Source organism: Rhopilema esculentum, chromosome 21 (assembly GCF_057945365.1).
Source record: "Rhopilema esculentum isolate cy_ngs chromosome 21, ASM5794536v1, whole genome shotgun sequence".
NCBI lineage: Eukaryota > Metazoa > Cnidaria > Scyphozoa > Rhizostomeae > Rhizostomatidae > Rhopilema > Rhopilema esculentum.
The window spans coordinates 7,300,529-7,312,886 of record NC_142835.1 but is presented as its reverse complement, the minus strand read 5'-3'; the positions used below and the strand labels follow the sequence as shown (position 1 = coordinate 7,312,886).

At 36.6% G+C, this 12,358-nt stretch overlaps 2 protein-coding genes across 3 annotated transcripts in view; both read right to left on the bottom strand.

Annotated features, from left to right (window-relative positions):
- Nucleotides 1-3,813, bottom strand: part of LOC148957673 (protein sel-1 homolog 3-like) — a 32,363-nt gene extending 28,550 nt beyond the window's left edge. For both annotated transcript variants that reach the window (XM_089114879.1, XM_089114878.1), the window contains exons 1-4: nt 3,005-3,813; nt 2,346-2,409; nt 1,405-1,476; nt 429-547 (exon numbers count right to left, since the gene is read on the bottom strand). In XM_089114879.1, the coding sequence (XP_088971005.1) occupies nt 429-547; nt 1,405-1,476; nt 2,346-2,409; nt 3,005-3,536 (787 nt within the window). In that variant the 5' untranslated portion in view covers nt 3,537-3,813. The remainder of the gene's footprint in view (nt 1-428; nt 548-1,404; nt 1,477-2,345; nt 2,410-3,004) is intronic.
- Nucleotides 3,814-4,129: 316 nt separating this feature from the next.
- LOC148957672 (cyclic nucleotide-gated channel alpha-3-like) lies at nt 4,130-12,237 on the bottom strand. Its single transcript, XM_089114881.1, has 3 exons — nt 11,925-12,237; nt 7,353-7,704; nt 4,130-6,796 (listed from the first exon to the last, which is right to left on the bottom strand). The coding sequence occupies exons 1-3, from the start codon at nt 12,217-12,219 to the stop codon at nt 6,595-6,597; spliced, it is 849 nt and encodes a 282-aa protein (XP_088971007.1). The 5' UTR covers nt 12,220-12,237; the 3' UTR covers nt 4,130-6,594.
- Nucleotides 12,238-12,358: the final 121 nt, after the last annotated feature.

Genomic DNA, 12,358 nt, shown 5'->3' with positions numbered 1-12,358 from the left:
AGCAAATTAACCTATCGGTCTCAGAAACTTTTTCATCTGATTCACATTCTTCAAAAGGGGCGCACAATTTCTAAAAAAGGAGCTCCAGACTTGCTGCAACTCGTCGAGGGAGGGGCAACTGCCTCTACTCGCCCCCCCCCTAAATCCGCCACTGAACTTAACATATAAGGCAATATCGTAGATAGCGTGTGTTTGTACGAATAACAAAAGTAGCAAGAGACCACTCTTGCAAAAACTGATCGCTGCAGCTCCTGATGATTCGAAAAACTCGCCAAAGTCAATATCAACTGGGCACAAGACCGCAATTCTCGAGAAAAACTTCTGAGAACACAATAGGCCTGCAACCTTCTTTATTGCCTATGATTAGACATGATAAATTTCTGTGTTTCATACACTTAACTGCATATTAACGACACTTGCAAACATACCTGCTTTGGTCAATAACAAGACAGGTGTGAGAAAATTCAGGGAATCACGATGTGACAAAATTTCACAAAAGTCATAGCGGCATGGCTCCGAAACATAGGCCCATAATGTTAATGTAAACCTGAAAATAAACAAAGTATCAATATACCATAAATCCTTGAATGCTTTCCCCCGTATGAGTATCCGCCTAATTTTTGCATATTAATAAGCTCCATGGTGATTTAATCAAGATACAACAGAAAGGTACACAATTTTGGTCCATGATCAATAAAAAATGCAGCGGCGAATGAAGAAAACAAGCACATCGCTATAAAAGGAGGGGGCGTGTGGGGTGTGGCACTCTCCTTGAAAAAAATAATATTGCAAAAATGAGGATGGTTCACCCACTTGGTTGGCAATTAGGACATGGAAATCCCCTTGTGCACAATAGCTAGCAACAACCCTGGAATAAAACTAAAATGAAATGAAGATTGATGATGAGACTACTGAAGACAATGTATCAATATTTTGGCCAGCAATATAACGTTGTGCTTTGATTTACTTTGGTTTGATATTTTAGAACGTGTTATCAAGCAAATTTCTGAACATTTCAATAAATACCATCACATAAATACCCAAAGCCGTAATAATTGACAAAGTTCATTACAGACCTTTTAGAAGGATAACTGTTTTCCTTTGATGTAGCCTCTATTTGACATGTTAGCATTGAGATATTCTCGAAAATATGAAAAAAAGGCAGCTTTGAGTCTGGCTGCATCCAACATTGAAAGGTAACATGAGTTTCCATGCAAAGGGTGTGCATTTCACTTATGGGGTCTGCCTTGCAAAAGCGACAAGTGGATCAAGTTTAGTACCTTTTTCAGATGTGGTGTTGACCCCACATACATAGAAATCAAGTTGGCAACCAAACCCAAGCGTCATTTAGCCCTAATTAATAGATATTAGGGTGAAATGCAGAATTGAAAACCGAATTCCTACCTTGGACTAGACAAAACACCATCTTTTACCCATTCTGGGACATGAGTTGGCCACTTTATTGGTTGAATTTTTCTGTAAAAGTAAAGATTAGATTAAAGAGGGTTTTACAAATTGTCTAAACATACTTACCAACCCATGTTCTCAAAACCTCAAAAGGACAACATAGGCTGGGGGGAAAAGGCTACATCTCTTGGTGACAAAAAACCAATGAAATTTAAAAGTGAGGGGTTGCTACTTATAAGCTATCTGATGTGGGCTGTGACAAATTTATACTCTAAGGTCCCTAATAGAAGGGGGGGCACTTATTAATTTTTGGATTTTTTTCTGACCCCACCGGAGCTCATTTGGACCCCCCGTTTATTAATTTTTATATTCAGTCATTCATATCCCTTATTTCATTTGTCCTTTGTTTTTTCAGAAGTGAAATTTCTGTTAAGTTTCTTAACTGAAGAGGTTGCATTGTACAAAAGTTTTAACATAGAAAAGTATTATAGCATCCGAAAAAATTTACATAGGCCTGGCTGATGTACACAATGATAATTAGTCTGCTCATTTTAGTAATACAATGATGCATTATTACATGGTGATAATTGTTATTTTGCTATTGATTGTATTCAGAAGAAAATCTCATTTGACCCCAAAAAAGAATCATCACATGATTTTCCAGATTTTTCACATTTCCGACCCCCCGACATCCAAGACCCCCTGCTTGTTTATTTTTTGAAAAATTTTTGACCCCCCCTCCAACTATCAAGACTCCCTCTTCTATTAAGGACCTTAGAGTAGCTTTTATAAAATCTCTAAGTATCACTTCAAAGTGGATGGAGAGAATTGATTAATTACGCTACATAGAATTTTGATAACAGATGCAAAAAACAAAATGGAAGAGCTTGACAATTCAAATGAGGCAAAAGTCATAAAAATCTGCAAATTTACATTACTTTATAAATCCTTGTTCATGTTTTCCAGAAATTGCCAATGGTGTTGATGTCAACTCTACAACATCTGAAAGTTAAAAGTAATAAAAATGAAATTGATTTATAGGCACAATATTACATTTCCTTTAAAGCAACAATTATGTGTGGTTTCGTATCAAACCTGGATTAACTATAGTATGACTAGAGTCTTAGAAGAAAAAAGAAGAATCAGGAGAGGAGGGAATTTTTTGCCATTTGCTAGATGGAGAACAAATTATATTTTGGTGCTATTTTTACAGGCAATAGAAGGACAGACAGTTAACATATTTTCTCAGAGAAACAAAATATATCAGGTATTATTCATTTAGAAATTGCCTTTTTATTACCATGAAAAGCCACATTTAAGCATAGACTGCCCCCTATTGGGAACTAGAGCCATAATTCCCTTAGATTAAAGATATTTTCTGTGCAATGTGCTATTCTTGTACATGCTTGTAAGTTTGGATAGAAATCATAGCCAATTGGCATGTTGAGTTGCATGTTTCATTTCCCTTGTTGATTATCCATGAAAATACCCAGTAGCAATAATTATGGGGGTTGGGGAAGAACCCATGCATTTTAGACCTTCTTGTGAATTTTTCTCTGTTACATCAAAATTTCTCTATTTATAGAGCAAGACATACCAGCTATATCAAGGCACAATGGAACCATCTTCTTTTGTTTGAGCTTGATCATCTCAAAACTCCACGAATTACTATATGTTGGCAATTCACTTCTATCAAATGGTCCAGGTAAGGTAATATTAACCTCCTCACTCATAGCACAATTTCCTTTTCTTTTATCAAAAATACATATATGTGACCTTAAACTCTTTGCAAAGTAGTCTGTTGCTTGGTCCAAATTTCTTGAATCATAATACAAATATTTTCTTGGTATATCAAAAACAGCTGTTATACAACCATCTTTATGCAGAATGTACTTCCGTTGAAATAATATCTGTTCTAAACCAATTGAACTCTCTAAATATACTTTGATCAATATAACTGTTGGAGGATTTGTAACTTGAACTGAAACCGGCAAGGTTAGAATGTCTTCAATTAAATAACTAGGAAGATGGTCAATTGTCAGCAAATTACAATAAATAAAGTTTACAGGAAAGAAAAATTGTAGAACCGCTAATATTTTGAACAACATCTTAACGCTGTTTTTCACCATTTTGCCTGTTACCCTTTCGCAAATTTTATAAATAAACTAGGACCATTCTTAAACCTCCTCGACTTTTGCTTTCACCAACTCACTGAGATGAAGCGTCCAAATACAATCGCACACAAAAAGACGCTCAATCCACGATATCAATTTTCAATCAAATGTAGTTCATTCCAAAGTATTTCATGATGCAAGCTGTTCTCAAAAGAGCTATTACCCACATACACTTTCCATTTGCTCACTTGCCGCCTTGTCGCCTAGGCCGTGTTGTTGTTTATGTGGCTGTACGCGTGGCAAATTGAATTGAATGGCTGCCTTGTCCCATGAGGCGCGGGAGAAATTATACATTGTCAGCAAATTTCAAAAGTGCAAAGAAAAAGCATGGTATATCTTTATCACCCATGTCTCCCAAGTGTTCCAGTTGTTTCTTCGGGCGTCTTAATTTTTAAGTTTAGGCAGTTTGATGTCTATTAATGCAATATTAATATCTTACCGTTGTATAGCACATTAAATCATATCCTTTTGGGAAAATGGCATTACCTGTCATATATACTCAACTATTTACATTTAAAATTAACATTTAAATCAGTAGAGTGAATCCTTTACATGGATTTAATTTACTGATTTTATCAAGTATTGGGCTGTCAATGGATTCAATAGAAGGAAACCACTATTGCAATGCATTTGTGTCGCCGTCCTTGTTAATGTAATGATAAAAGCTACTTTGAAAGATTTCGAAATCAGAACACACGCTTTAAAATAATCCCATAAGATGCCTCTATACACAAAACATTAGTTGAATCTGAAGAGATCGCTTTAAATCTGCAAAATATTGCAATATGCGACCTATCATTGGCATTGTGGCCTTTTAAATTCTTTATTAAAGTTTTATGTCATTTTGTTCTGTTGTAATAGATTAAGGGTCATTTCGGCCTATATATCTATTAAAGATAACCACTTGAACGCAGGCTCTTTTCTGGATCAAACTTGACGTTGTTTCTAATGACTGTGACCTGAGGCTAAGTAACTGTAACCCATAAGCAATTTCCAATACTTCATTGACAATATCTCAGCTTATCTGCAAAGGATGGTCTACTTCAGGTTTCATGTTCAAAATAAAAATGCTTGAAGCAAAATTTTTGACCACACCACTATGCCAGCATGTAAAAAATTATCACGACATCAAATTTAGGAAAAATTTTGCGCTCACAACGGCGTCCGTGATAAATAAGATATTAGAATTTCCTTCAAATGTATCGAGATTGTGTGAATCCAGCCAAATGCTAGCCTGGGCCGTAACCTCGAATTCTCATGGAAGAGTAGGAGGTAGACCTGACTCTTCAATGATGAGTTTGGTCTGCAGTGCATACTACTCTGTCACAGACTGTGAAATGAATCGAGCGACAAGGTTTTAAGAGGAAACTCTTGAACTAAAGTTCTTCATCATATGCAAATACTTTCATGCAGCTTAAATATTCTGAGATCATTTATAAAGCTGATTTGCATATTAATTCTACAATTGAATGAACACTGTCTTGAAATACAAGCCAAGAACAAATTCAAATGATTTTTTGAGGGCAAGAATTGATAGTAACAAACCAAGGCTTGATAAGCAGACATCTTAAAAGATATTATTTACTAATGAGCCAAGCATATTTTTGTTCCTTTCTACTGAGTGTAATTAACTTTTGATTCATTCGGAAGGTACACAGCTATAATGTGCAACAACAGGGATGAGAAGACTAACAATGAAGTCACATTTATAACATGCAAAGATGCAAAATGTTTTCCAATCTCAGGCAGCAAAAACAATGAGAGGACAAGAATAAAAAACAGTAAGAGAACTTAAAAAGATTTCAAACATCTGGTAAACATGAATGTTTAACTGATTTGGTATGTTGGATACAGTTTGTAAATGCATACATTGGCAACCAAGAGGATGCAAATGATAAGTTGTGATAAGAGGATGCAAATGAAAGATAGCTGGCTTACCGCTTTTCTTCCAAAACAGGCCAGGCGTCATGCAAAAATTATATAGCAGATCCAGCTGCGTCAATGCAATGTTCACCAAATATTTTTCGACATACACAATGGTTACAGAAAATGTAGTTCTTCAGTAGCATAAAGTTGTTATAGCAAAGTTTAATGATTCAATGGGTTGCAACATTATTGTCTGCAACAATTATACCAAAAGTAACTAATTTTAAAAATAATTCACTCCAATGAAGCATAACCCTTATTAGAGATTTGATAAAGCATAACCCTTTTAAGTTACTAGGGTTGGAGGGGCAATTGCCCTCTAATAACTGCAGTCAACTCTGTGTAATTCGAAAACTCTGGTTTTTCCACAAGGGATCAACAAAATTGGTCGCATAACGAAAGGTTTAAATTACAGAGATCCGGATTACAGAGGTTTTTACAAGGGTTTATTCAGAGATTTTCAAGTGTCCGGAGAATTTCTTTTGAATTAGTAAAAGTCCGAATTACACCTGTATGAATCAGACAGAGTTGAATGTGTTTCAAAACGTCCTTTAAAAATAATTTTAAATTCAATTATCGCATTTATCTTTAAATTACAAGAGATTCTATGGAATCAAAAAAACCTTAGAAAATTTTATCTGTTTCACTCAATGATCAACAAATTAAAGTTCTACCAGTTTCAACAAAGTAAGCCCACTTTAAGTGTCCTTTTAGTTGTTAATGTAATAGTGATACAAATAATTGCTTTGCATGTTATTTTACTGTGGTAAACAAATCATGTCACCATTCCGCGCGTAATTCCATGACAAAAAATATAGAGAATTCTTTATACTAAGTGCAGCTAAATTTAAAGGTGTCCAGTACCTTTGCAATTTCACTCTACGCCCAAATATAAACCATTTAATGTGCAGATTGCCTGTACCCAATCACCATTACGTAGATCAAATAAACTCTTAACAGATCACTTTCTCTGTAAGATAAATACTGCTGGTTTAGAGTTAGCCTATTGAGAATCAGTTATGTTAGAAAATTGCCCAACATTAATTTCCTGTAGGCGATTAATTTGCACATTGCAATCACAATTGACTTATTCTTTCTCCTCCAGTAACATATTGATAGCACTTTCCATGCGAGATAATCTATCTTCTTGTCGTAATTGATCGAGTCTCGTTTTCATGTATATGTGGTTCTCTAGCTGATCTAGTCTATCTGAAAACTTCTCTTCACCAGACCCCTGTTTGCTTGGTGATGAAGGGGCTTGCTCCGCTATCGCAGATGGCCTTCTTGATCTAAAGTTCAAATAGAAGAAAACACAATAAGTTGAGGTATTTTGAATAGCCGGGCAGATATTATTGCTGGGTTTTGCCTAATGGTATTAAGGGGCTTGTGCCGTGGATATGATTGGCTAATGCAAGACAATCATTTTCTTTTTCTAATTACAAAGCATGGAATCGAGGATGAATTTTTACGACAGTAAAAGTTTAAGAAACAGGAATGAAATGTGGAATTTTATTCCAAACGTTTAGACCTGCTAAACTGCCAACGCCCTTTAAGAAATTGTATACTGTGCTATCAAACTAAAAGCACAACGGCAACACAGAAGTCATCTTGCTAAAGTAGGTTGTTGCAACATAACAATGATGCAAAACTTTTTTCTATAACAAATATGAGTTGGGTCACCAAAAATTACGTGATTCATAGAAAAGGATTTTTATTAAAGTATCAGCTGTTTGAGATCCTAAAACACACCGATTCAAATTTAAATAAGTTCTTTTATCATCAAAATAATTTTGAAAATAGAAAAAAGAGGAAGGGGGCACTCCTCAACGAAATTTAGAATATTACCTTTGAGGAGTACTGAATCCTGATACTGTTTCCTCTTTTGTCTTGCCATCTCGCGCTAAGCGTTCATTCGCTAGCGAAATGATTTTATCTTTAGTTTCCGGGTACTCTGCAAGAATATTATTCAAATCCTGCTTTGTTATGACAAATAGTTCACTAAAGCCAACAGACCGCACATTTGATGTCCGCCGATTACCAAATGGTCCTATATTGAGCAAACTGATTTCTCCAAAGTAGAACCCAGGCTCCAGGGTTGCGTACACAGCACAGCCATCTGCAGATACGACTTCCACCTTGCCTCTATGTATAATGTACATTTCATGCCCCACGTCTCCTTTTCTACATATGTAATCCCCTAAAACAAATAACATGCCTCAAAAGTAGCTGATCCATTGAAATTTTAAAGTCATCAGCTTTTTCTTATGGGGATAGTGCAGATGAAGGCTTTTCAAATGGCCATAGCCAGATTCAGGGTCTACAAGACCTTGCCGAGAAAGGGGTAGCAATTGATAAAAATTGCAGGAGAAATTAAAGATAATGGAAAAGTTTGGATAGCTATAAAAGAAAGATGGAAAAAGGAAAAAGGGTTCAAATAGATAAGATATAAAGCTAAATAGCGGTAATGGCTGATAAACATATGCATATACTAATTAGATAGCTTCCACTAAAAAAGGAAAAGTAGGAAATGGAGAAAGTATGAAAAACTGTGAGAGTATTAAAAGTGGGATTAAAAAAATAACAATTTATTTCAGCTAACTAATTTTTTGCTCTTAAAGCCAAAATAAGAAGAATTAGCAGTAAGGGCATTGTAGTCGTAGAGGAAACAGGCCTAGCTAAATTTGGCTGTGGCTTCCCTCGATATCTCGAACACGGTTTATCTCGAACTCCTTGATAACTCAAACTGGCTTTCATTTCCCTTGGATTTGCTATAATGTTAAGTACTAACGAAACTCCGGTTAACTCGAGCTCCGCTTAACTCGAATTCCTCGTTATCTCGAACAATTTTTGTGGCCAAAACAGGTCATTTACTACTGCTTAACTTGAACATTTAAAAATAACAACAGGCAAAAACAGGAAATCAACTCGGCACGAAGCGCCAATTCGTATACCTATTAAGTACGTGAGAAAGGAATGTAAATCATTTTGTCAATTCAATTCCTAATCAAATATTTCACTGGACACATATTTCATGAAAATATTTAGCTTTTGCTTATCTGTCTTTTTAAAACGTCAATAAAGTCTTTTTTCACTGAATTCCAATATTCCTTGTTTTTCCGCACGGAGAAAGTAAAAGATGGTTTTCGCCAATTTTCCAGTTTGTCCTTTCTCCAAGTGACCTTTAATAAAAAGTTAAAAAAGAGAGGCGAAACAAAAATGGAAAGCTTTAAATTTGAATCATTTGTGAAAGGATATCATGTGTATCGTCACACATGGATACCCATTATCAGCGAGTGACTAACAGCAATCCAAGAACCAACAAATCTAGTTGACAAGTATGCCGTGTGTGTATTGAAAAATGAACATGTAGTGTAGTGTTCATTTTTCAATACACACACGGCATACTTGTCAACTAGATTTGTTGGTTCTTGGATTGCTGTTAGTCACTCGCTGATAATGGGTATCCATGTGTGACGATACACATGATATCCTTTCACAAATGATTCAAATTTAAAGCTTTCCATTTTTGTTTCGCCTCTCTTTTTTAACTTTTTATTAAAGGCCTTTCCTGATGCTTTGCTTTCTGTTAACAAAATAGCGCTAGCCAATTAATACCCACTTGTTGGAATAGCCCTCGCGTATCCAATGATTTGTATTTCCTCTCACAAACCCGTGCATTTGCAACTTTACTGGACTGATCAAAAAGTAATACCGCATTGTGCTGCATTATTACATAAGCTCACGATTACAAAAATGAATGCACCGAAAAAAAAACTTTCGTGTAAATCTTTGAGAGAAAAATATGAAGCCCTAAAAGAAAGTGAGAGAGGAGCTCGGAATAAGGATGTTGCTGTTGAATACGGGGTACCACGCAATACTTTGTCCACTTGATGCAAAAAACAAGGATAAGATTTTCGAAGGATATGAATTGGGCAACAACCCGAAAAGATTGAAGTCAAAAGCAGCAGCAAATGAAGATTTAGGCAAAGCCATCTATAAGTGGTTTTTATCTGCAGGAAGCTCAAATATTCCAATAAGTGGACAAATTTTGAAAGTAAAAGCCACACAGTATTCGAGAGAGCTTGAAATCGAAAATTCAAGCATCAAACGGTTGGATAGAAAGATGGAAAGCCAGGTATGGCATTTCTTTCAAAACTTTTTCGGGAGAAATTGCTTCATGCACACCAGTAATGACGGCATCATGGTCAGAAACAGTGTTGCAAACCGATTCTAAGCCAGTATAAATTGGAGGACATTTACAATGCAGATGAGATGGGCCTCTTTTAGCAGGCATTACCAAGCAAGAGCCTCCATTTAAAATCTTTAAAATCAGAGAAGTGCATCGGAGGAAAAATGAGCAATGTCAGACTGACAGGTTTGGCAGCTGCTAGTACTACAGGAGAGAAACTTCCCATGTTTGTTATTGGCAAGTCCACCAAGCCATGCTGTTTTACAGGTGTCAAAGTTTACCTTGCAGATACAGAGCCCAAGCAAAAAACTGGATGGGTGGAGTGCTTTTTGAGGAGTGGGTAAAAAACAGGACAGGCGATTTGAAGGTGAAAGCGGAGCATTGCCTTTATTATTGACAGCTGCCCAGCACATCCTATGGCGAAAGGTTTAAAGGCAATTAAGTTCATCTTTTTACCCCAAACACAACACCTAAAACGCAACTTATGGATCTAGGTGTAATAAGGTAATTGAAAGCCAAGAATCGACTGCGTGCCGTACAAAAACGTATCAGTGCAATTGATCGTGAGCAACCCCTTCCTAAGTTTACTATTTTGGAAGCAAAGAACATTCTTGTTGCATCTTGGGATGCAATTGAAGCCTCAAGTGTCATAAACTGTTTTAAGAAAGCAGGCATATCACTAGATTCACAACGATACGCTGCAAGCGACGAGGATTATCCGTTCAGGGAACTCACTGAGGAACTCTCGAGTCTCAGAGAAAGGAATGCAGAGTTAGCACCTTCAGAGATAACAGTTGAGCAATTTGCAGAGCTCGATGGTTAGTCAATGCGAGAATTTTGCTACCATCAATGATGAAGACATCCTTGTAGAACTTACAAAACATAGTCAGGGCTATGACATACCAGAAGACAAAGGTGGGAAGAGGAAGAAGAGGAGAGCTGTCCCTCTTCTAAAAGAGAAGTTAGAGATTCATTGGATACCATGTATTTGCAAAGTGCCTTCCTTGAGAAAGAAAGTGAAGAGAGACATAACCCGCGTTTAATCACACGCATGATTGAAATCGAATTTGTATCGCGTCAGCAACAGTCAACGTCAACATAGTTCTTTAAAACGATTTAAAGATTTTTAAAATTTTGTGCATTAATGCCAATATTTTCTGATTTTCTTTTTGATAGAAACCTTTTTAGGTTGTTTAGCAGCTAGAAGCCCATAAAACACGATAATTCGAAACCCCACTATCTCGAACTTCTTTTTATTTCCCTTGAAACTTCGAGACCCCGTTTACACTGTCCCGTGCAAGTTTGGAACCGTGACAAAACTGTCGCGGTTCGCCCTTGCGTTCACACTAGCACTGTGGAACCGTGACGATTTTGCTCTGCTATCCGGAACAGTTTTGACCCTGCTTTGAAAGCGAACGAATTTTGTACCGTCACGGTTCCGTTTTTGAACGGGACAGTGTAAACACCTATCCGAGACGATTTTGTCACGGATTCACAAAGAGGTCTTTTGTATGGCTGTTTCAGGTAATCGAGGCTTTGATTGTGGCGTAACTACGTTCTCAAATTCTGAAGAAAAGGAAATTCTGAAGAAAAGACGACCACAGAAAAGGCTTGTAGTGTTTCCCAGTCCAAGCCTTGATTGGACTTGGCAGTTTTGTAGTCTAAAATAACACTGAAAATTAAAGCCACCTTGTCGTTCGTCCAAGTAAAGTTTTTATCGGCCTTCCATTCCATTTTAACTCTCAATAAAAATTCGATTGTTGACTTCGGCGGCAAAATAAAAGCCTTGGTTGACTAAATACAGCTTCTTCTAAACAATATTCTGCCATTAAATTCTGAAGCCATTACACTGTACCGGTACAGTGTAAACGGAACGGCTAGTGTAAACACTTGCGAACCGTAACGGTACAAAATTGTCCCGGGACAGTGTAAACGGGGTCCGAGATAGCGAGGTTCAACTGTACTTAAAGTGTGACCATCAAATGTTTGTAAATCTGTAAATTTTTGTCTGGCTTGGAAAATAGAAGAAAATTCCGTTCTCCGATCCACATTAGTAGAATATATTCGAACTTGCATAAATAATGCGCAGTTTACAAAAAACACGAAACTTTCACACTATTGTAACTGCTAACGTTAGATAAACCATGCAATTCAATTCAATACAGTACTAACAACCCTTTTTTAGTTACAAAGTGCATCTCAATTAATATCATTATTTAACTGCATACCTGGTAAAAAGAGCTGTATTCTGAGACGAAGAACCAACTCATAAAGAAAACCAGTATCACAGTCTTGCAACATGTTGCATTTGCGTAGGGTATCAAGATGGACGTGAATAGCAATTTCAGCTTGGAGTTTTTTCGGCAGGCAACTCAGTACCTCATCACTGCTTTGATGCTTGTTATTGGACCAAACATAATCAAACCAGTGAATCACGCGCTTTTTGATACCATAAGGCAATCGGTGATGCTGCATGTATGCCTGAAGAGGAGACAAATAATTAAAACCATCTCCACTACCCATCGAGGCCCATTTTTCAAAGCCTGGTTTTTATGTACTGACTTCTGAGGTTTATTATGATTTTCTATTCCTAAACACTAGAAGAAATCTCACAATGCAGAAATACCTTGAGGTATCTTAAATTCTTTCATAAGAAGGCCAT